Source organism: Dysidea avara, chromosome 5 (assembly GCF_963678975.1).
Source record: "Dysidea avara chromosome 5, odDysAvar1.4, whole genome shotgun sequence".
NCBI lineage: Eukaryota > Metazoa > Porifera > Demospongiae > Dictyoceratida > Dysideidae > Dysidea > Dysidea avara.
The window spans coordinates 30,409,126-30,431,995 of NC_089276.1; the positions used below are offsets into that span (position 1 = coordinate 30,409,126).

Below are 22,870 nucleotides of genomic sequence, written 5' to 3' on the forward strand. Positions count from 1 at the left end.
ATCTATCATTTTGATAACTCAATAATGGCAGGATATACATTGTATATAATGCGTAGAGTTATAGATTGATATTAATATGTAAGTTACTTCAAATTTGAATTTGTGAAGTTACACAGCATGTAGTCATGTCTCTGTCTTATGGTTCATTCACTCATGGCAAGAATACATGGTACTGTAGCTGGAGAATTGTTGTGTCGTTCACTTTCAATTAATGCTTACTTAAATAAGTTAGCAAAATCAGGTTGAGTGTTGGTGGTGTACTGGTATACATTGCTGCCTTCCAAGCAGTAAATCTTGGTTTTATATTTTTTCTAACCACTTTTAAATACGTAGTAAACAACCTTTATGTACCATGTCAATTTCATTACTTTTAAAAGCCCAGGTGGTTTTGAAGGTCGCACCTTTTTTCACAGCTTGAAGGTTTTTACATGTACATAATGGCCTATGGTGAGTTATCTGATGTTTATATTTACTCAATGTTTACCTGTTGGTGAGAACGTGACTTAAAGTTTGTGAATACAGAGAGTTAAATCATGATGTGAAAGCACAGAAAAACTCCCTGGCCCAGTGATAACCTGATCCTAGTAACCAGAACTTTGGGCATGGTGATAATGTTCTTGCAATCACTGTTTATTTCATTAAGTTTGATTTACTGGCTTCTGATAACACAAATATAAGCCTCTTTATAACAATACCAGCTGAAGCATTGGTGGTGTGTATCCAGTACTTTTATAATTTGTTGTAATCATTATAAATACTAACTATTCAGTAGCTTTCACATCAGTGTTGTATTTGGAAAATATATTTTCTAGGTTGGATTGTGGCTAAACTCTACTGGCTTCTGATGACCAAATAAAATGTCCTTTAAAGTAGCCAGAATCAAGTAAAGCGTTGGTGGTGTAATGGTTAGCATTGTTGCCTTCCAAGCAGTAGATCTGGGTTCGATTCCCGGCCAACGCATACTTTTTTTTTTTGATTTCATAATTGCCTTGTAACACAGCAGAATTAGTAGCCATGTTTTAGCTCTTTTTTCTACTGGCCTGGTATAGGTGTATATCCAGCCATACATGGCAGGTCAAAGTTACTACACAGTGGTGTATTCTTCACACCAGCCACAGACACTTCAGAAGAGCACTGCATGGTGTTGTTAATGTTCCCTTCCAGGCAGTGTATATGTGACTGGGCCTGCAAAAATAGTGCATGTGGGCACATGATTTTTGCCTACTTTTTCAAACTTTCACCACTCATACCTTTTTGTACCATTATGCTATGGTAATGCAACTTTTCCACTCTTAGATTAGCTTTATGATGCAAGTTTCAGAATGCAAATGTTCTGTTCCAGTACTGAGATATGACCAGTAGTGTGATGAGGTGTAGTTTGTGCCCACATGCTCTGTTTTCGTAATGTGTAGATCAGGGTTTAGCCAGTTTCTGATTTACGCTCCAGGACAACAACGACTACAACTGTATAGGACATTTTTATAATTCTTGTGTTTTTCTACTTACTGCTTTACAACTTTTGGTTTGTAGAAAACTTTGTGAACAGCAAAATTCCATGGAACATTTCTATGGATGTATATAAATTACAGAATAAATGGTGTGGATGAATTAGAATGTTTTCAAACTGTGTGTTGTGGCTACTGGCTTTTGATAACACCAATATAAACGTCTTTGTCACATCACCAACTGAAGTGTAGGTGGTGTAATGGTTAGCATTGCCGCCTTCCAAGCAGTAGATGAAACAGACTATTTAAAAGGTTTTAGATGTGGCATGGCAAAAGATTAATGGAGTTGCAATGGTTCCTTCCAAGCAACAGATCTGGGTTATATTCCCACACTTTTTAAAATTCTAATGTTTGAACCACTTTTTAATGAGGCAGAAACCTCAGTAGCATTATTACATAATTCTGAAGCACCTACTTATACCAGTCCGGACTATAGAGCTAAATAAAACATTCCAAATAATCTGACAAAAAACAAAGCAGACTAAAAGAAATGCGTTGGCCGGGAATCGAACCCAGATCTACTGCTTGGAAGGCAACAATGCTAACCATTACACCACCGACGCCTTACTTTGATGTGGCTGCTTTAAAGGGCATTTTATTTGGTCATCAGAAGCCAGTAGAGTTTAATCACAATCCAATTTAGGAAATACTCCAAGTGGAAGGTTAAAAATGCTTCCAAGATTGTGTTTTGCATTCAAGAAAACTACTTTACAATCCAAGAAACATGCGATTGTAATGTGTACAGTGGAAACCGTCAGGACACTTGATAAAAAGTTCACCTTTATAATCTAGACACTTGAAAATGGTCCCATCCATGCAAAGAATCTCTTAGCATGTAAAAAAAAAGGACACCTTGATCAATACTTTTTGGTCAGTTATAAGGCATATTGTAAAGCCAATCTGAGATACAATTTTTCCCTATGTACATTCAAAGTAAGTTTAAAAAGATAGAATTAAAAGAGCATTATATTTGTGCACCAGAAAGAAGCTAGTGGATATACATATATACATACACAAGAAGTACCCAAGTGTTAGGTCTAGACAATATAAAGCCCACAGTAGCGGCGGGATAGAAGTTAGCAATAGTGTTTCTGTGGACAATGCTAGTAGCACATCTGTATCTCTTCTTTGTCACTCATTGCAGAAAACAATAGGTGACTCAAAGTGTATAGACAAACATGACAACATCACTATTCTTAGGAGAGAAGACTACTACATGTGTATATGTACATACATACCCTTAAAACCCAAGAAAAACAAGCGTTGTTTACTTTTATAATTCTTTCCATAGATTATAACCATTAAGAATAGTAACTATTCAGTAGCTTTCTCAGTACATCAGTGTTCTACTTGGAAATTATACTTTCTAGGTTGGATTGTGGTTAAACTCTACTGGCTTCTGATGAACAAATATAATGCCCTTAAAAACAACCACAACCAAGTAAAGCGTTGGTGGTGTAATGGTTAGCATTGTTGCCTTCCAAGCAGTAGATCTGGGTTCGATTCCCGGCCAACGCATACTTTTTTTTGATTATATTATTGTCTTGCAACAAAGCAGATTAGTAGCCATGTTTTAGTTCTAATTCTACAAGCCTGGTATAGGGCTAATGTTTTTGGATACACTTTTGATATTTTATAAATTAAAGGGAAATGGTTCCATGGATAGTAGAGGGTGCAGTATCTACTATCTATGAAACCAATTCTCACAGTTCTAGTAGTCCAAAGCTAGGGATAAGATTTGAGTTCAGCTTTATCTTCTTATAGACTAGTTCATTTTTTATATTGCCTTGCATTAAACCTAGTCAAAAATTCAGGGAGCTGGCAGCTAGCAGTGGTAGCACAGTGGGTAGTACTTGTGAAAAGTTGTGAAATTAAACTTGGAATACAGTTTTTTTTTTCACGTTTTAAGTTAAAGTCAAAAGTGTGCCCAAAAATATGCTGGTGTAGGTGTATATCCAGCCATACATGGCAGGTCAGCGTTACTACACAGTAGTGTATCCTTCAGACCAGCCACAGACACTTCAGAAGAGCATTGGTGTTGTTAATGTTACCTTCCAGGCAGTATATACACAGATCTGGGTTTTACGCTCCAGGAATTCTATACAATGATGACTACAAGTGTATAAGACATTTTTATAACTCTTGATGACAAGAGTGTTTTTCTACTTATTACGTTTGGTTTGTAAATGGTAAAATTCCATAGAACATTACTATGGATGTAATATGAATAACAGAATCTATGGTGTGGATGAATTAGAATGTTTTCAAAATGTGTGTTGTGGCTACTGGCACCAATATAAACCTCTTTATCACACTATCAACCAATGAAAGCGTTGGTGGTGTAATGGTTAGCATTGCTGCCTTCCAAGCAGTAGATGAAACATACTACTTAGATGTGGCATGGCAATACAGCAATACAATATTAGAGTTGTAATATGGTTTCTTCCAAACAGCAATTTACAGTTTAAAAGGATAGAATTGAAAGGGTGCTATATCTGTACACCAGAAAGAAGCTAGTGGACATACATACATATATATACATACACAAGAAGTACCCAAGTGTTAGGTCTAGACAATACAAAGCCCACAGTAGTGGCGGGATAGAGTTAGCAATAGTGTTTCCGTGGACAATGCAATAGTGACACATCTATATCTCTTCTTTGTCATTCATTGTAAAAAAAAAAATAGGTCAATTTCATTTGACTCAAAGTGTATAGACAAACATGACAACATCACTATTCTTAGGAGAGAAGACTACTTACTACATGTGTATATGTACATACATACCCTTAAAACCCAAGAAAAATAAACATTGGTTTTATCAAGTAGCTACTTTTATAGTTCTTTCCATAGATTGTAAGCATTATAAATACTAATTATTCAGTAGCTTTCTCAGTACATCAGTGTTCTACTTGGAAAATACACTTTCTAGGTTGGATTGTGGTTAAACTCTACTGGCTTCTGATGAACAAATATAATGCCCTTTAAAACGTCATCAACCAAGTGAAGCGTTGGTGGTGTAATGGTTAGCATTGTTGCCTTCCAAGCAGTAGATCTGGGTTCGATTCCCGGCCAACGCATACTTTTTTATATTTTATAACTGACTTGCAACAAAGCAGATTAGTAGCCATGTTTTAGCTCTATTTCTACAGGCCTGGTAAAGGTGCATAGTCAGCCATACATGGCAGGTCAGAGTTACAACACAGTGGTGTATTCTTCACACCAGCCACAGACACTTCAGAAGAGCATTGGTGTTGTTTACGTTCCCTTCCAGGCAGTACATACATAGATCTGGGTTTAGTTTCTGTAAAGGATCACGAAATGCAAGGAGGGATACGTCACTGAAGAAAATTCACAACGTGTTGGAACATTTTAGAGAGTGTGGTTTGTGACTGTGTTCTTGTGTTAATGACTGTATTGACTATAAATATTATTCTTTAAGATATCAATAACAGAGTGAAAATGCGTTCTCAACGACTAAGCAAGGATCACTTGACAGAGAGAGTTGAGCCAGTTTTCCCCAGCTGGTGACAACTCTTTACATCTATTTCACATTCCAGGCATTCTATACAATGGTGACTACAGGTGTATAAGACATTTTTATAATTTTGATGACAAGAGTGTTTTTCTACTTATTGCTTTTGGGTTTTAAATAATAAAATTCCATAGAACATTTCTATGGATGTAATATGAATTACAGTATCTATGGTATGGATGAATTAGAATGTTTTCAAACTGTGTATTGTGGCTACTGGCTTCTGATAACACCAATATAAGTCTCTTTATCACACTATCAACCAACCAAAGCGTTGGTGGTGTAATGGTTAGCATTGCTGCCTTCCAAGCAGTAGATGAAACAGACTATTTAAAAGGTTTTAGATGTGACATGGCAAAAGAGTAATGGATGGTTTCTTCCAAGTAGCAGATCTTGGTTAGATTCCTACACTTTCTAAAATTCTAATGTTTGATCCACTCTTTAAACTTCAGTAGCTTTATTCCTAACCTTTACAGTGTAATAATCAGACTTTTTCTTTGTGGTACGTATCCAGCTAGTACCTAAACTTTTCAGAACATGGCAGGTATAGTACTAGTATTTTAAAAATTGCTAATTTAAAAATGAAGTAGGGATCTATGCAATAAAAAGTAGTGAAACAAGAAATGAGTGATGGTGTTGCAGCATAACTCGGTGGAAAGTCCCTACTTTGGCACACTACTTGTACTTTGGCATTGAACAAATAATTGTTATAGCTAACGTGCCAAAGGAGGGACTTTCCCACTGAGCTATGCTGCAATACCATCATTCATCTCTTGTTTCATTACTTTTTATTGCATAAATCCCTACTTCATTTTTCAATTTAAAAAAAAAAACTAGTTTGTTTAGTTTTTTTTGTTGTAGCACAGCCAGCTACAGTGTAACTTGTGACTGTTCTATTAGAATATCACACTTGTATTAGAGTGACTGTTGTATTAGAGTATCTTGCGTAAGCCAAGAGGTGTGCAGCTAGCTAGACCAATAAGGTCATTTTGTGTGCTGTTACCATATTTCCTATTACAAAGCCCGAGCATTTATTTCTTACAATTCATTTATAAACCAGCTGAAAAATCTTGTAGCAGCTGCTGTTGACATACTTTTGACAAGTCATGGGTTTCAGTAGTTGTAGTTATACACAAGTGGGCGTTACAAGCAGTTGTATGACATACATTTGCATGTAGACAGACTCATACGGAGTACTCATGCACCTTCATCCCTCAGAAGGTTTGTTGTTTGAAGAAATGGCAGCAACAGCAATGAAAAGAATTAAAGCCACTAATATAAATCGCATTAATAGCCTGGGTCTATAATTGAGACCAGCTGTTCAATGTGCTAATAATCTAATAGCCTGGGTCTATAATTGAAACTCCAGCTGTTCAATATGCTAATTATCAAGACAGGTGCTTATTCGAGTGTGGCTTGTATATGAGGAATGTACATAATTCTGAAGCACCTACTTATACCAGTCCTTTACGACCAGTCCTGTATGACCAGTCCAGTCCTGGTACAACCTGTTCCAAATGATCTGACAAAAAAACAAAACAAAGCAAATTGAAAACAAAAAAAGCATGCATTGGCTGGGAATCGAACCCAGATCTACTGCTTGGAAGGCAACAATGCTAACCATTACACCACCAACGCTTTACTTGGTTGTGATTGTTTTAAATGGCATTTTATTTGGTCATCAGAAGCCAATAAAGTTTAGGAAATATTCCAAGTGGAAGGTTTAAAACACTTCCAAGATTGTGCTGTGCATTCAAGAAAACTACTTTAGTATCCAAGAAGCATGTGATTGTAATGTGTACAGTGGAAACCGTCAGGACACTTGATAAAAAAGTTCACCTTTGTAATCTAGACATTTGGAAATAGTCCAATCCATGCAAAGTATCTCTTAGCATGTAAAAAGGACACCTTGATCATCACTTTTTGGTCAGTTATAAGGCATATTGTAAAGCCAATCTGAGATACAATTTTCCACTATGTAAATTTCACTATGTAAATTCAAAGTAAACACAAGAAATATCTCAAGTGTTATATAGGTCTAGACCAATACAAAAGCCCATAGTAGCAGCAGGACATAAATTAACAAATAGCATTTCAGCAGACAATGCTAGTTGCACATCTGTATTTCTTCTTTGTCACTCATTATAAAAAAAACAATAGCTTTTGACTCAAAGTGTATAGACAAACATGACAACATCACTATTCTTAGGAGAGAAGACTATTACATATGTATATGTACATACATACACACATACCCTTAAAACCGAATAAAAACAAGCATTGGCTTTACACATATGTATCCAGTACTTTTGTAATTCTTTCCATAGATTGTAAGTAATCATTATGAATAGTAACTATTCAGTAGCTTTCACAGTACATCAGTGTTCTACTTTGAAAATGGGTTGGATTGTGGTTAAACTCTTCTGGCTTCTGATGACCAAATAAAATGCCCTTTAAAACAACCACAACTAAGTAAAGCGTTGGTGGTGTAATGGTTAGCATTGTTGCCTTCCAAGCAGTAGATCTGGGTTCGATTCCCGGCCAACGCATACTCTTTTCTTTTTTTGATTTTATAATTGCCTTGCAACAAAGCAGATTAGTAGCCATGTTTTAGCTCTATTTTTACAGGCCTGGTATAGGTGTATAGCCAGCCATACATGACAGGTCAGAGTTACAGCTCAGTGGTGTATTCTTCAGACCAGCCACAGACACTTCAGAAGAGCATTGGTGTTGTTAATATTCCAGTATATACATACATAGATCTGGGTTTAGTTTCTGGTTTATGCTCCAGGCGTTCTATAGAATGATGACTGTAAGTGTACAAGACATTTATATACGTGATTATTGATAACAATTCTACTTACAGCCGTATCACTTTACAACTTTTGGTTTGTAAACAGTAAAATTCCATAGAATATTTCTATGAATGTTGAATTACAGAATCTATGGTGTAGATGAACTAGAATGTTTTCAAAATGTGTGTTGTGGCTACTGGCTTCTGATAATACAAATATAAGCCTCTTTATCACATTACCTACCAACCAAAGCGTTGGTGGTGTAATGGTTAGCATCATTGCCTTCCAAGCAGTAGATCTGCGTTCGATTCCCGGCCAATGCATGTTTTTTTCCTACCTTGCTTTTTATTGCAATGAACTAAAGCATTTGGGAGGTTTTAGCTGTAACACTGTATAAGCTGTGTGTAGACCAACACTCTAGAAAAGCAATAGCTTTTTTCTCTCCAGGCAATAGTTCAACTTCTGGCTACTGTAGTTTTACTGAATACATTATGCATTTCCTAGATCACATGGCTACTTTACCTGTGCCTTCCTACTTGTGATTACTGTCTTTGACTATCAGATTTTGATGATTAGCATGTACAAAACTGCCCAGGAGTTATATCTATAATTAAATGATTTCAGGCTTGCTGATTCCACACTAAACGTCTTCACATATGTATGTATGTAGTATAAAAATTGTTATAAGAGTACATATGGCATCCATAACCGTGACATGGTAGACATTTTACAAGGTACTGAAGACATTAAACTTTGTAGACAGCAAAATCACTGTCAATTCCATTGAACTTTTGTACAATAACATCACTTCTTGTGGTGTGGGTGAATTAGAATGTTCCCCAAACATGTGTGTGTTGTGGTTACTGGCTTCTGATAATACAAATACATTGCATGGTTTTAAAAGTAACACAAACCAGCTGAAGCTTTGGTGGTGTAATAGCTAGCATTGCTGCGTTCCAAGCAGTAGATCTGGGTTTGATTCCTGGCCAATGCATTTCCTTTTTTCCCCCTTGTTTCTTCTTCATTTTACATCTGTCTTGGCAATGAAGCAGAACATTTACAGGTGTACATACTTCAGAAGATTGAGCATTGGAGGGTGCAATGGTTCTTTTCAAACTTGAATTCAGCTCCTTACTGATAAAATTATTTTAATTTGATGTTTACAGTGTAACGGTTTACAGTAAAGTTTTCCCAGACCAAATAGCTATTAACAAAAACTTGCATTCACCACGCACTTGTGAGCAATGTCTTTGATCATCGGATACTGATGGGGATGGACAAAACTGTTGAGGATATCTTTACTGTATACAGCTACATACACAATAACAGTATTGCTAGTTTCACAACAAAGTTATGGACACATAGATGCTTTTTCAAATTGTATTTATGCAACTTTAGCACCATGGAAACCATGCTGATGACAATACCAACAAGTTACATGGTACAGTGAGCATTAATACAAACACAAACACACCACATAATACTGGAATATGACTAGACAGTACAGGGTAGGGGTTGGCAATATTTCAACAACATCAAAAGAAATTCAATACAATACTGATATAGATGTGCAATAATGATATCGAGATACATTGTAACAAGCACAATGTGTTATCGTTGCTGTTGCCTAGTACTGTATGGAGCAACATCTAGTACAAAAAAAATGGGTACAGCTCAGGACAACCAGCTATGGTACTGCTCAAATGTAACGTCGCACTTGCTTGAGTGAGTCGATTGCAAACGATCGAAAATTCACTAATTAAAGGGGCGTGGCACTCATTCTGTTTGCAAATATTTATCCCCTATCTTGCACAGTGAATACTCGCGAGCAAAAGAAGTGCCACGCCCCTTTAATTAGCAAATTTTCGATTGCTTGCAATCGACTCCCTCGACTGAGTGCGATGCTGTATTTGAGCAGTACCGTACTATGCAATAAGTTAACATTCTTTGGAAAATGAAAACAAATTTGACAGGCAAGTCAGTTGATATGGACTATATAGTTATGATCTATTCAAGAGACACATTGCAATTATATTGGCAGTTATTGAGATAATGTGTCAAAAAAAATTATTGATATTTGTTTTTGAAGATATCGCCCATCCCTAGTGCTGGGGACATCAGATGTAATCTCTCTATGTATGTGTGCATGAGTTGTGAGACTAACAGAAAAGGGAACATCATGTTCTAGGAGTCCACCAATGATTACTACATACCACATACAGCTGTAGTTGAACAAAAAATATTTTTAAAACATTATGATCATTATTCTGTATATATTTGCTTTTAGTTTTGAAACAAGTTAATGTGCTACTTCTAAAAACCAGGCACCATGCAGCTAGCTAACTCATTTGGAATTAACCAATAGGTTTTTGGTTGTGCAATAACACATAATTAATTTGTTGTAATTCTCAGATTTTGTAATTCATGAAATTTTTGTAATTCTTCAATTACGTTGCTATGCACTGCTAAGGAAGCGCTTGTTAAACAAACCACTTTTAACAACATATCACACAGAGAAGTATCTTCTAAACTATTTTATGGTTTGACTATTGTGTCTTTTTCCACAAATTCTCTCAACAAAGCCTCAGAGCTGCTCTTCACTTTTGTTCATGTACGTAGGGGATACACCCCTTTCCCAACTCGAAGGGATAGGCTATTATTCCTGGTAGTCTACGAGGCTAGCACTGTTGTTTCTCAATTGTTAAATGCCTGTAAAACCCGAAGGGAAGGTAATTCACAAAGTCTGAGGAGACTCACCACACCCGTATTTCAGACCGCCGAAAAGAAACCACCTCTGAGCAAAGTTTACCTGTGCAGAAGTTTAGTACAGCCTTCATTTTGCTTTTATTTCTTACGTAAAACCTACTTTTACCATTTAACGATTTTGCTCACATGGGTGCGTACGGACAAACATAGGTAGATAGGTAGATACATGTAGATAGGCACACGCACGCACGCACGCACGCACGCACGCACGCACGCACGCACGCACGCACGCACGCACACACACACACACATACACACACACGCACACACACACACACACTTTTACGAAAACAATTTCAGTCAACCAGGCATGCCCACAGCCGGCCAAAGGCCGGCTGTGGGTGCACACCTGGTTTTGAAAAAAATGTCCTTTATTCTGGAGTAACTGGATGTCTGAGGTATACTTTTATAGCCACTTTACCACTTGTGTTTTGTAGAGTAACAGGTTGGTGGACAGCAACGTCAACATTAAATTTTGTTTTTGATAGTTTATTTTCACATCCTGATAGACTTCATATCATAATAATGAGCACATGGTATGGTGAGAATTGTATCACCAAGTTTTCTCTGGTGTGTTCTTAAATATGTATAGATTGTCTATAGTTCTCTGATTACCTTCTTTAAAGCAGCACTAATTGACTGAAGCGTTGGTGGTGTAATGGTTAGCATTGTTGCCTTCCAAGCAGTAGATCTGGGTTTGATTCCCAGCCAATGCACATGTAATTTTTTTAATACCTGCTCTACTTTCAATTGCAATACAGCAATCATTGAAGAGATTTTTGCTTTAATCCTACAGGTCCAGTATGGTAGTACCATTGGTAGGGTTCCCCCTAGGGGGTGCCTCACAAATTGCTGCAGTTAAAGAAACATAGGAACATCATACAAGACAAACACCACTTTTACTGAGTAGTCTTAGTGCATATATCCAACGTTAAAAGCAAACAGACTGCTGTATGTCCAAAACTCAAATTTGGTCTGTCTGTCTGCCAGCCTGTCTGCCAGACCACAGTTGCATGGCTAGAGGCCAAACAAAGCAACACATGGCCACCATTTCTTGCCACAATAAAAAAACTCGCCAGTGGGATGTGCTTTTCTTTTTCTGGTTCCAATGAGTGTTTACCTTTTGCAATTTGCTTTTCCCTTCATCTTCAATTACATCAATGTCTTCTTTTCAAGGAAACCATACCAATTGTTAATTTTCCACATCAACACTTTCTGTAGAGGAGCATACTTAGAACCATGCCCTCTATACGACTAGAACATGCCGCAACAATCAGAGTACACAATTGCCATGCTCCTTAATGATCTAGCTGCAATAAACCATGGTTTTGCTATAGATGACAAACCACACCCCTTAATGTATCACATAACTCACTCAAGACGAGAGCTCGTCATATAGTCACGGCCATATGAGACCGAACCTGCAAAAATAGACACAAACTACACCCTGCCACACAACATCTCATATCTCAGTATTGGAATGCAATATTTTCATTCTGTAACTTGTAGTTTATAGCCACCGAAATGTTTAATAAGTGCTGAAAATTTCATGGCCAAGTAATAATGAAATACAAAAGTATGACACATCAAAGTTTGAAAAAGTAGGTAATTTTTATGTGCCCATTTTTACAGGCCCAGTCTGTGTATATCATAGCTATGCTATAGCACGAAAGAGAACAAATTAATTAAAAAGTGAAATAGGATTCTAACGATATAAAGAATGAAACAAGATATATGAATGATTACAATGTAGCTATGTGGGAAAATCCCTACTTTGGCATTGAGAATTCCAATACAGCTTTGTTCCAGGCCTTCATCTAAAAAATGACTCGGGGGATGGAGGGGGGGGGCAATAGTGTAAGCATCTCTGTGCTTTCTTTTATGTGCATGGCATCAAGGGGCCATGCCCACTAGACTCTATGGTGCATTCTCAGGTACACAGGGTTCTGCCCAGAAATTCCTGAGTGGTGGCCTAAAGTTAATATGAACTGATATGTTGTGTGTTATATTAGGGTATTTTGCACATGTATCAGTGATATATGTAAGAATTGTACTGGTCGGATTTAAGAGGGTACTGGTCGGTTTTTAGAGGTACTGGTCGTTTTGAACCACTGCAGGCCAGTGTGGGCAGAACCCTGGGTACAGTATCTGAGAATAACATGCCACTCCAAAAAATCTTTGCATTTTACTACTTACACTACTAACAATTGATTAGTGGGTGTGGCTACATGTAAGTGTATAGACAGCAACAGACATGGCTTCATGTACTAGTTTTGTGCATAACTACAGACTGCAACACACCTAATGATAAACATTTGTGGCTCCATGTATGCCTACACATATGCCTACAGAGAGCAATACACAATGGGCATGGCTGACAAAAGAAACTGGGTTGCTGCCAGACTAAATACACATACACACTGCTAAATCACACGTAATACAATTTGGATATCCTGTAAAGCGGGTCAGACCTGGATACTTTCTGGTTTCACCCCTATAATCTACATTAAGTACCAGAATGTTAAGATTCACAAGAGCTTGAAGATATCAAAAATCTTTACACACTACAAATTGGGGGAACAATAGAAATTGAGGAGACAAAAAAAAAAAAGAAAAAAAAAAGATGCGTTGGCCGGGAATCGAACCCAGATCTACTGCTTGGAAGGCAACAATGCTAACCATTACACCACCAACGCTTCACTTGTTTGATGATGTTTTAAAGAAGATTATATTTGTACATCAGAAGCCAGTGAACTTTTAACTACAATAAAAAAGCGGAGCTAGTTTATAAACACATTCTGATCTGTATTCTCAACACAGACACTTGCAATGAAAACACAAAGAGATAAAAGGTTGTACACTTAAGTACATCATGTTCAGGTAGGCACACAACTATGTATGTAAAAGTAGGGTAACGTCTTGTGCCAAATACGTACAGTAATTAATACAAAAAGAACAAAAGAAATTATACCTTAATCAAGCTATAGTAATTAAACCACATAAATTTGACACACATTATAACTTTATTGTTAATATAATTATTGTGTAGGTACGTGCAATAAACAGCACTTATATCCTGGACCATAAATTAATCTCACTTTAGATCTTACATACATGCAGTACACACTGCACTAAACACACACCACAACTGATTACTAAAAATATGCACAAATAAGTCCTTAGCTACCATGGTTACGTCAGCCTTGAAAACTAAGCCACCTGTGCACTAATAAGGAAAATCCTATTGGGGCAGCACTAGTACTCCACAGGAGCCTGTATCATGCTTAACAGGTGAAGGTGTAGGCATTTCATGTCGGACATCACCAGCTATGTGAGCCATGGATGGATGGATACACCTGGTGTCATTATCACAGCTATGTAAACACTTTATTTCATATGGTTAAACCTCTCAATTCTGGACATCTTGGGACTATGATAAAGTTCATCATTATTATTATAGATGTGTATCCTGATAGTAGGGGCTTATGTACACAGGACTACAAACAAGTGTATTGACTATCAAGGTGTGTGTGTATTTCATGGTGTACTACTGTGCAGAGATTTCTGGCTAGTTCACATGTAAGCAATATGGTATAACATTATTAACATACTTAACTAGTTAAGTAAGTATAAAGAACGCACCCATATCTCCTTTTCCCCATGCAAACAGACAATCATCATCTAAATAGACAAGATGTCACATGACTCATATTAAGAGGACACCTACCTGTGATCACCATAACATGTGTGGACCCTGCACTTAACTTGACCACCTCCTTGTCCAGCAGACCTTCAACCAGTCTCGGCTATATGTATATGTAGGGAGATTTATATGTTGTGCTTTAGAATTAGAATGATACTTGACTTAAAGAGAAGTCACACAACAGAAGTACATATGTAGGGATGCATTTACCATTTTGAGGTCATCATAGTTACCATGTCCAAGACAGCCATTGACTCCACTTCCAAAAGTCATCAGGATGCCTTTATCTGGATCACACGAGGTCACATGAGCTAGTATTACCATAAGAACAACTAACCTGTTACACACACCGTATAGTGGTCACCACATGATACCTGCTTGATGTAGGAGTCTGACTTGAGTGGCCGAGGGACAAAACTGAGACTGGTGAGTGGCTTTTTCTCTGACATTGTCTGGAACTGGGTGGTTGCCAGGGAGCCAGAAGCACACTACAAAATGTGTATGAGGCAATGTCAATACAATGGTAACCAATAAGCCACACAGAGTGAACTCTAAAAATGCTGTGTATGGGACAGTATAGACTTGCATATGTCAAAGACCCTATCATTATTAAAAATAAAATACAGTGCATTGTATTGTCATCAATTTGACCACAAACGGTTTAATACAATTTGCACTTGGTCAAATTTTATAGCAGTTACAAAAGATGTGTGAATAAAAACATGTAACCATATAATCACATACTGCTATAAACACCTACCCATACAGTACATATGTACTACGTACACACAACTCACACCTCCCAGACAATTAGTTTTCCTTCCTTCGTAGTTGCAAGTTGTTGACTCCTACTGGTAGCAATTTGAGTCACTTCATCGTCAGATTGGAGGGGCATTAATAAGGGTATGCTGATCCCTCCACCCCACATAAATACCTCCGGCCTGACTGAACCATGACCCCCAGATACCTAGCAACAACAGTGATGATGATGTATTGTTGTAAAGTTCTTTACAGAATGTAATCTTATATACGTACACACATTTAGCATGATTAAATATTTACACGGCATGGAGCACTATGTACGTCTGTGCATTGTATAAACTACAAAAACAGAAACTGTTTTGTTTATTGGTTTTAATCATACAGTAAAAACAAACACCTCTTTAAAATCAAAGCTTTATATTCTAAATTTACAAGGAACAAGATATGTTCATGGCCAGTCTATGTGTCAGTTTGTCACTTACATCTTCAAGGTCATCATAAAATGATCCTTGATGAAGTTTGCCAAATGCTCCTACTCTTCTCTTTGCCTCATCAGTTTTTCTGTTGTTACTGTAAGGACCATTGACTGTCTTCTGTGTCCTACGTGAGGTCATGTGAAGTCACAAACAATATGTATGTAATCTATAGTAACAGCAAAAATACATACTGTTTAAGAAGTAGGTATGTTTGGGGGACTAAAGTTCCAACAAGTTTATTGTATTTGTCAACTAGTTTTTATACATTATTCAGTAGGTCCTGCACAGGAAATTCTCCTAACTATTATTCTCCCAAGTTGCTTGACAAGTTAATTCACCAAACTATAAGCATCAACTATTTGCCAATTACAGTATACCATAACACTTGTACATATACGGAGATGCATGATGAACAGCAAATAATATACTTAAGCAGTATACTGGCTGGGTGAAAATGGTTACATTGAGAAAATAGAAAATGAATAATACAACACCACATGTGATCATTACGTACGTATATAACTACAGTAGTGTTCCAGTATTCAACTGAATACTCAGCAGTTATGTATATAGTGTATGTACAGTAGATTAATACTTTACAAACAAAATGGTGCCACACCTTTTAATTAGTGAGTTTTTTAATTTCTCACACTCTCGTGAAACGACATTGCATTTGAGGGGTACCATACAAAAGCTGTGTTTCACATGGCTAGTAGACATTGTTACTTTTTCATGTACATACATAACTAAATTATGCATATGTACGTGATTGTGTATATGTATCCATTGGTCGTTAAATAATAGTAACCAACAGTACCCACAGAATGCTGGTACGTATGTGAAAATGATTGTATAAAGTAACATTGTTTGTCTGCAGTTATCAAGCAGAGTCACAATGTAGAGCAAATATAAAGAGGCATCAATGAGTATTTGGTGCACCCTCAGGTATACCTGAATTGATGCAGGTAAATCCTAACCCATAGGACTGGAGTTTTAAGAACCCAAAACTCCACAACTTCCCAAGACATAGACAGTAGGGCATTTGTTTCCCAGGTTACCAGGTAAGCATCAAACCTGGAACCATGCAGCTACAAAACTAGTACTCTATATCCACTTGCTGGGTGGCCTCACATGCACATGTGCGCTGCGCACACACACACACACACACACACACACACACACACACACACGCACGCACGCACGCACGCACACAACATCACTTTAGTACAGACACACACACGCACGCATGCACACAACATCACTTTAGTACAGACAGACAGACAGACAGACGGACTCACAGCATGCACACAAACATATCATACATGTGATATGTACCTATTAGAACACGGTAATCTACCAATATCAGTGTACAGGTTTATCAAGGCATTAATGACCAATGGCTCTGCCATAATGTCCTCAATACCAGGTCGCAGGTCAGGGTTCAACTGGAGCATGTTTTTCTGCAGCTCACAGAGGCCCTGAGGGGAGGAAATGCAACCAGCTGATGTTGCAGCAGTGTAGCAATAGTGGGTGGGGCTCACCTTACTGTACTGTTCATCAATCGGCTTAACTGAAGCATGCATAATCTTGTTGACCAGAGCAGGAAGATTCTGGACATGAGGACAATGACAGTGCATGTGACTGTATGTACAGGGGGCAGGGGCTTGCCCCATCCCCCTCCCACCACACTTCTTAAACATTGAGCAAAAGTTTAAAACATATACCAACAATAATTGTAACATTGAATGGAATATGTGACATGTGTAATATGGCAGGTACAGTGGACATGAGAATGCACTAGAAGTAATCAGGACCTAAGAGAGTTTAAAATATGAAAATTTCGTGGGAGGGGAGGGAAGCCCCAGGCTCATCTATGTGCACATGGTAGCACGCAAATCTTTACTGCCCATACTTCATGAAACTCCCCCCACCTTCACCCCCCTACCAAGTTCTACATTTGTATATAATAAGCACGTGTGAGTGTGTGCACTGTAAACTGCAATTGTAAAATATTTTAATGTTCTTTGTGTGTATTTACATATACATACCTACGTACATACGTATCTTGTGATTTGTGTAGTTTGCAAAACATTACAAGTCTTAATGCGAAGCCGTAATATACATAGTTAATGAGTACTTAACCAGTGTATTGCAGTTTACCATATGACACAAAATTGTTAATGATATGGTTTACACAAGTAATTAGTTACCACATGATGTAATCCTGTAACTAGGAGACGTATAAAGGAGCTGTGAACGTATTGAAGAAAAGAGATCAAAACTTATTGAACAAAACCTGATAAGCTATTACAACAAAATCCATGCTTTCAATCCATACTTTCTCTATTTCACAACATGGTCACTATAGCAACATGGTCTCATTAAAGAGGTAGCCATTAAGTGAGGTTTCATAGTATAGTGAAGCCTCACTTAGCAGCCACCTTTCATAGAAGACCACCCCATTATAGTGACCATGTTAAGTACCATATAGCCTAAATTTTTCGAGGGGCAAATATTTCAAGGTTGAGCAATGTTGCTAAAAAGAAAATTTTCGTGGATTTGCAAACACTCCCAAAATGTATTAGATCATATGGAGGTCTAAATATTTCAAAGCTAAAATTTTCGTTGATAACCCCCAAAACCACGAAATCAGCGAAATTTTCTCCTTCGAAATATTTAAGCTATACGGTAAGTCCCAAACACAGCTAAGGTGTACTGTACTTCCTGACCTCATAAATAAGACCACCTCATTATTATGGCCAAAGTTTTTGGTGGCCCCATTAATGAAGTTTCACTGTAAAGCATAACATCATACTGTATATACAGTAGACACATAAGCTGTAAATACGAGGAGATTGGACACACTTTATAATTAAATACCACTAAAATAAAATGTGGAGGCAACAAGAGCTAATGATATGGGAGATATTAACTCTTGGTAATACGTTAATCCCAAGCACTTTAAAAAAAACAACAAAGCACACTACTTTGAATCTTACATGAAGAACAATCTGAATATTATTTTAACAAATGGCAGCAAAACCTGTATTTCTCCGTTTTGTGTTCCAACTATTGAGAGTACAGTGAAATACCCTAAACAATGCAATTAACGGTAGGTGGCACTTAGAGCATGTCCAACATACTTCATCCACTGTATATGTACATACAGTATTTATGCAGTATAGAAACTTATACGTAGTAGAAAGTAGCATTCTCAAAATTATGTTGTTATCATGATCACTAGTCAGAAATTTTGCATGACAAATAAAATATGTGAACAATCCCGAACAATTCCTACAAATCCAACAAGTTGTAGTCTGACTGTTATTGAAGTATGTGTGTGGGTATAGCCATGTGTATAGTGTTACTAGGCAACAATGGGTATGAAGAAATTTGCTTTCTGCTAATTGAATACTATGGCAAGTTACAGTATTTACATGTGTGGCACCATTTGGAACTCACATCAGCCTCAAATGCCTTCCTCAGTGTCACTATCTCATGAAGAAGACAACCCAATGCCCAAATGTCTGACTTCTTCCGATATCTATATAAGTGTTGATGGTTAAGGCCAAGAACAACACATTACACATACTCACATGTACACCCTGTACACACAAGAGAAGACACACACACAGAGTAAACCCCTGGCAGCTACATTCTGCTACTGTTGCTCAGTAAACCAGCAATGGAGTTTGCAGGAGTTTTGAGTGCACTAGTAACAGGCAGAAGTACTGTGCCATATATCTTATGGACAAAGATTAATTGTAGAAACCAAAGTTCCACAATGATTCAACAGTGTTATCAAAACATGGACAGTATGTTCAGTTACCCAGGCATCCATTATACAACTGGGGATGGAGCAATGTGAATAAATTCCTTGCTCAAAAAAACAACATTTATGCATCCTTAAGCATCAAATCTGGAACCTTGCAATGCGTATGTACCCGGCTGGTGCTCTAACCATGGTGTTTGGCTAAACTGCTCTTATGTTCACTGCCCATGTGAGTCACGTCTTACACACAGCATACAGTAAAAACACCCGTCACAGATGACTTTCCCAAACCCTACAGCCTAAGCATGTACATGGCCAAGGAACACTGAGTAACCATTTTTGCCCCCAGGAGAGTGAAAGGCCCTGGAAAAAAGTGGAGGCTTGGACCTGATGATCTGTGTTAAAAATATACAGAGGATATTTTCTCTTGTTGGCTCGTGAGACCAATGCAATGGACCCTAGCCCTGCTTGACCACCACCACGATAGGAATGACAGACACAGTGATAGACAGACAAATACCTCCACCTTTTCACTGTCCAATTATGGGTCGCATAACCTTTTACCAAGGGTGGAGTGCTACACTGCAAGTACACACTGCAGATGGTAATGGTCATGGCACAACCATGCAGACCCCAGAAGACTTATTAACATTCCAGTAGCAGCATGTGTCACTGATATTGTGACAAGCCCACCAAGCCAAGATGTGTTGCCTTACATAACTGTAAACTTAAGATGCCATCTCCTGCAAAACTTTCACAGAGGCATCACGCTGGTATGTGATACCATCAGGGCTTAGCAGTCACCTTATCACTGTTATAGCCATTATCTAGGGGTTACTGCAAAGAGGTGCTGACCCAACATGATGAATGCGCAGACACACAAGCCTTCATTATACGACCACAAAAAGGGCCATCTTTGCATTTCGTTAGTTGTGCAACTCAGTGAAGGTGAATTGGTTATCCCCACAACTGCCACAGGAGAACTGTACCATATATGATGTGAGCATTTGAAGACCCACTGGGATCTCACTAATTGTTACATACATAGTGAGGTATAGGCAATTGACATTTACTTAGTTCTCATTTAATACTGAGTCGGCAGTGAAAACACTGCAAGTAAAGTTTGCAAAATACTCATAAAAGTGCTTGAGAATATAATAGCATACAGGATATGTATAAAATACACATTACACTACACATAGAGCATGCACTGAATACAATGTGCAATAGGTTAAAAGGATACATTTTCCCCTCACAGATTTCAGGAGAGATGTAACAGGGAGTACCAACAACCTACATGCATGTACAGTAACACCTCTTGAACACAACCATACACTTTGTGGCATACTCACAGATTTAGCAGAAGTGATCTTGCTAGAGAGAACCTTAGAAATACCAAAGTCTCCAATCTTCACGACCTTCTTCTTCTTGCACAACATGATGTTCTGTGTCTTCAGATCCCTGTGCATTATGTTGTGAGAGTGGACGTGTTCTAATGCCACTAAGATCTGAGCAAAGAACTGCATTACTCTCTGTAACAACAGCAACCAGCAGCATTTAGTAAATATGTGAGCATGTATGGAAGATACCCACATAGAACATAATACACTGTGTAGTTGTTGTGCATGCTTGCACATGTGTGTAGTGTGTGTGTGTGTAGTGTGTGTAGTGTGTGTGTGTAGTGTGTGTATGTGTAGTGTGTGTGTGTGTGTGTGTGTGTGTGTGTGTGTAGTGTGTGTGTATGTGCATGTGTGTGTGTTTGTGTGTGTGTATGCGTGTGTGTGTGTGTAGTATGTGTGTATGTGCATGCGTGTGTGTTTGTGTGTGTGTATGCGTGTGTGTGTGTGTGTGTGTGTGGGGTAGAGTGAGTAGACACAAGAACGTGTCTGGCTAAGCCACAATACCTCATCAATAAATGTGCTAAGAAAACTTTACGGGATTTGTATATCAATAACACTACAATGGTTGGACAACTTTAAATTTTCTGAATAGCAGCACCAAATCAAATTACTAGAAGTACACTTATAAGCATGGCATTGATTGAATAGCCTATGTATACATATGTGATTTACCACTACAATGAAACCTCTCCAAAGCAACCACACTGTACATACAGTATGCACCTAACTGTGCCTGCATAGAAAGACCATCTGTCTATACATGTACTATGTGTACAGTGTATACACATTGTAAACAGAAAATTTCTTACCTCTTCTTCTAACAACTTATTGTTTCGTTGCTGTAGAAACTCATGCAGTGTTCCACCTGAGTGTACACAAATTATAATTATCAGGTGGCAAAATGATGTTGGTCACTACGTATAAACTTAGTAAATGTATTCATAGTCTTCATAACAAGGTAAAGACAATTGACCAACCACAGAATACAAACACTTCAGGAACTATGAATTTCACGGCTTATAACGGACATTGGGACCAACTGACTTGCATACAATTGATAGTTTGCTCATGGCCTATACAAACTGTTGATCAAAACAAGTGCATGCATACGATAGGCTATAGGGAGGCACAGCGTCTGTTCTCTGGATTGAATTTCATCGAAGTAATGTACGCAGCATATAACAGTATGACAGTCATTGACAACCAAGCCCCCTATGTCCTATTGCTAGTATTTTGTGTGAAGTTCACTGATAAATGATTTGACTTCATTCTCTTTGTAGAGTGGTAGGCTTAGTACATTATTCCCAACACAATTAGTCTCAAAAGCAGATATGAATAAAATCAATATTCAGAGTCAGCAAAGCTGTTCTCATTCAGAGAGCCTTTAAAGAGATTCCATTGTATCCAGGCTCTGATGCACAGGAAAATTATTTTCTAATACCGGTATTGGGAATTGTTCAGCAATACCAAATGTTTACATCGGTATTTCAAACAATACCAATATTGGCCGGTATTGTTATTCCTTGAAATCCCGATGTAAACATTGGTATTGCTGAGCAATTAATTTCCAATATTGGTATCAGAAATATTTTCCTGTGATGTTTGCCACTCTTGTAGCATGTACATATCATGATAAAATTATTTCTTAACAAAAAGTTGTTAAAAAAAACATATACATGTCACAAAACAAGTCAGGTCTGTGGCAACATTCACACTTTATGGTGACAAAGTTTTACAGTCAAAAGTACTGGTATCATTTAGCTAGTGTTCACAATTTTCATTTGGGAAACAATTAACTTGATAACAATGTTTCTCAAATACATAACATATAAACAATTCAGCACTCACACAGGGGACTAACCTGGGGCATACTCCATCACAATGTTAAGAGCAGTGTCCTTCACAAAACTGTCATAGTATCCGATTATGTTTGGATGTCGTAACATCCTCAATACATCAACTTCATTTTGTGCTGACTTTCTCTCTTCAGTTGACATCTCGTCCAATGGAATCTCCTTAATTACAAGCAAGAACTTGTCCTGCTTGCGTCGCACCAGAAATACTTTACTACAGATACATAAAATTTATGTGTGTTATTGTGTATATGTGCGTTTAGGGCAATGCTAAGGTTATCAATTTACATAAAAGGACAGAAT

The 22,870-nt window shown here is 37.7% G+C and overlaps 1 protein-coding gene and 8 non-coding genes across 9 annotated transcripts in view; 5 read left to right on the forward strand and 4 right to left on the reverse strand.

The window, feature by feature from the left end:
• LOC136256855 (serine/threonine-protein kinase Nek8-like) overlaps positions 1 to 22,870 on the reverse strand; it is a 29,234-nt gene that overhangs the window by 6,138 nt on the left and 226 nt on the right. The window contains exons 2-14 of the mRNA XM_066049914.1: positions 22,576 to 22,781; positions 21,524 to 21,579; positions 20,667 to 20,846; positions 20,558 to 20,607; positions 19,005 to 19,086; positions 17,084 to 17,152; positions 16,878 to 17,020; positions 15,549 to 15,666; positions 15,104 to 15,271; positions 14,642 to 14,792; positions 14,515 to 14,591; positions 14,329 to 14,407; positions 14,244 to 14,282 (exon numbers count right to left, since the gene is read on the reverse strand). Coding sequence (XP_065905986.1) covers positions 14,244 to 14,282; positions 14,329 to 14,407; positions 14,515 to 14,591; positions 14,642 to 14,792; positions 15,104 to 15,271; positions 15,549 to 15,666; positions 16,878 to 17,020; positions 17,084 to 17,152; positions 19,005 to 19,086; positions 20,558 to 20,607; positions 20,667 to 20,846; positions 21,524 to 21,579; positions 22,576 to 22,781 — 1,418 coding nt within the window. The remainder of the gene's footprint in view (positions 1 to 14,243; positions 14,283 to 14,328; positions 14,408 to 14,514; positions 14,592 to 14,641; positions 14,793 to 15,103; positions 15,272 to 15,548; positions 15,667 to 16,877; positions 17,021 to 17,083; positions 17,153 to 19,004; positions 19,087 to 20,557; positions 20,608 to 20,666; positions 20,847 to 21,523; positions 21,580 to 22,575; positions 22,782 to 22,870) is intronic.
• Positions 889 to 960, forward strand: Trnag-ucc (transfer RNA glycine (anticodon UCC)). Its single transcript has one exon. It is a non-coding gene; the product is annotated as a tRNA-Gly (tRNA).
• Trnag-ucc (transfer RNA glycine (anticodon UCC)) lies at positions 1,997 to 2,068 on the reverse strand. Its single transcript has one exon. It is a non-coding gene; the product is annotated as a tRNA-Gly (tRNA).
• Positions 2,952 to 3,023, forward strand: Trnag-ucc (transfer RNA glycine (anticodon UCC)). Its single transcript has one exon. It is a non-coding gene; the product is annotated as a tRNA-Gly (tRNA).
• Positions 4,514 to 4,585, forward strand: Trnag-ucc (transfer RNA glycine (anticodon UCC)). The gene has a single exon. It is a non-coding gene; the product is annotated as a tRNA-Gly (tRNA).
• On the reverse strand, positions 6,607 to 6,678 carry Trnag-ucc (transfer RNA glycine (anticodon UCC)). The gene has a single exon. It is a non-coding gene; the product is annotated as a tRNA-Gly (tRNA).
• Positions 7,518 to 7,589, forward strand: Trnag-ucc (transfer RNA glycine (anticodon UCC)). Its single transcript has one exon. It is a non-coding gene; the product is annotated as a tRNA-Gly (tRNA).
• Trnag-ucc (transfer RNA glycine (anticodon UCC)) lies at positions 11,246 to 11,317 on the forward strand. The gene has a single exon. It is a non-coding gene; the product is annotated as a tRNA-Gly (tRNA).
• On the reverse strand, positions 13,226 to 13,297 carry Trnag-ucc (transfer RNA glycine (anticodon UCC)). Its single transcript has one exon. It is a non-coding gene; the product is annotated as a tRNA-Gly (tRNA).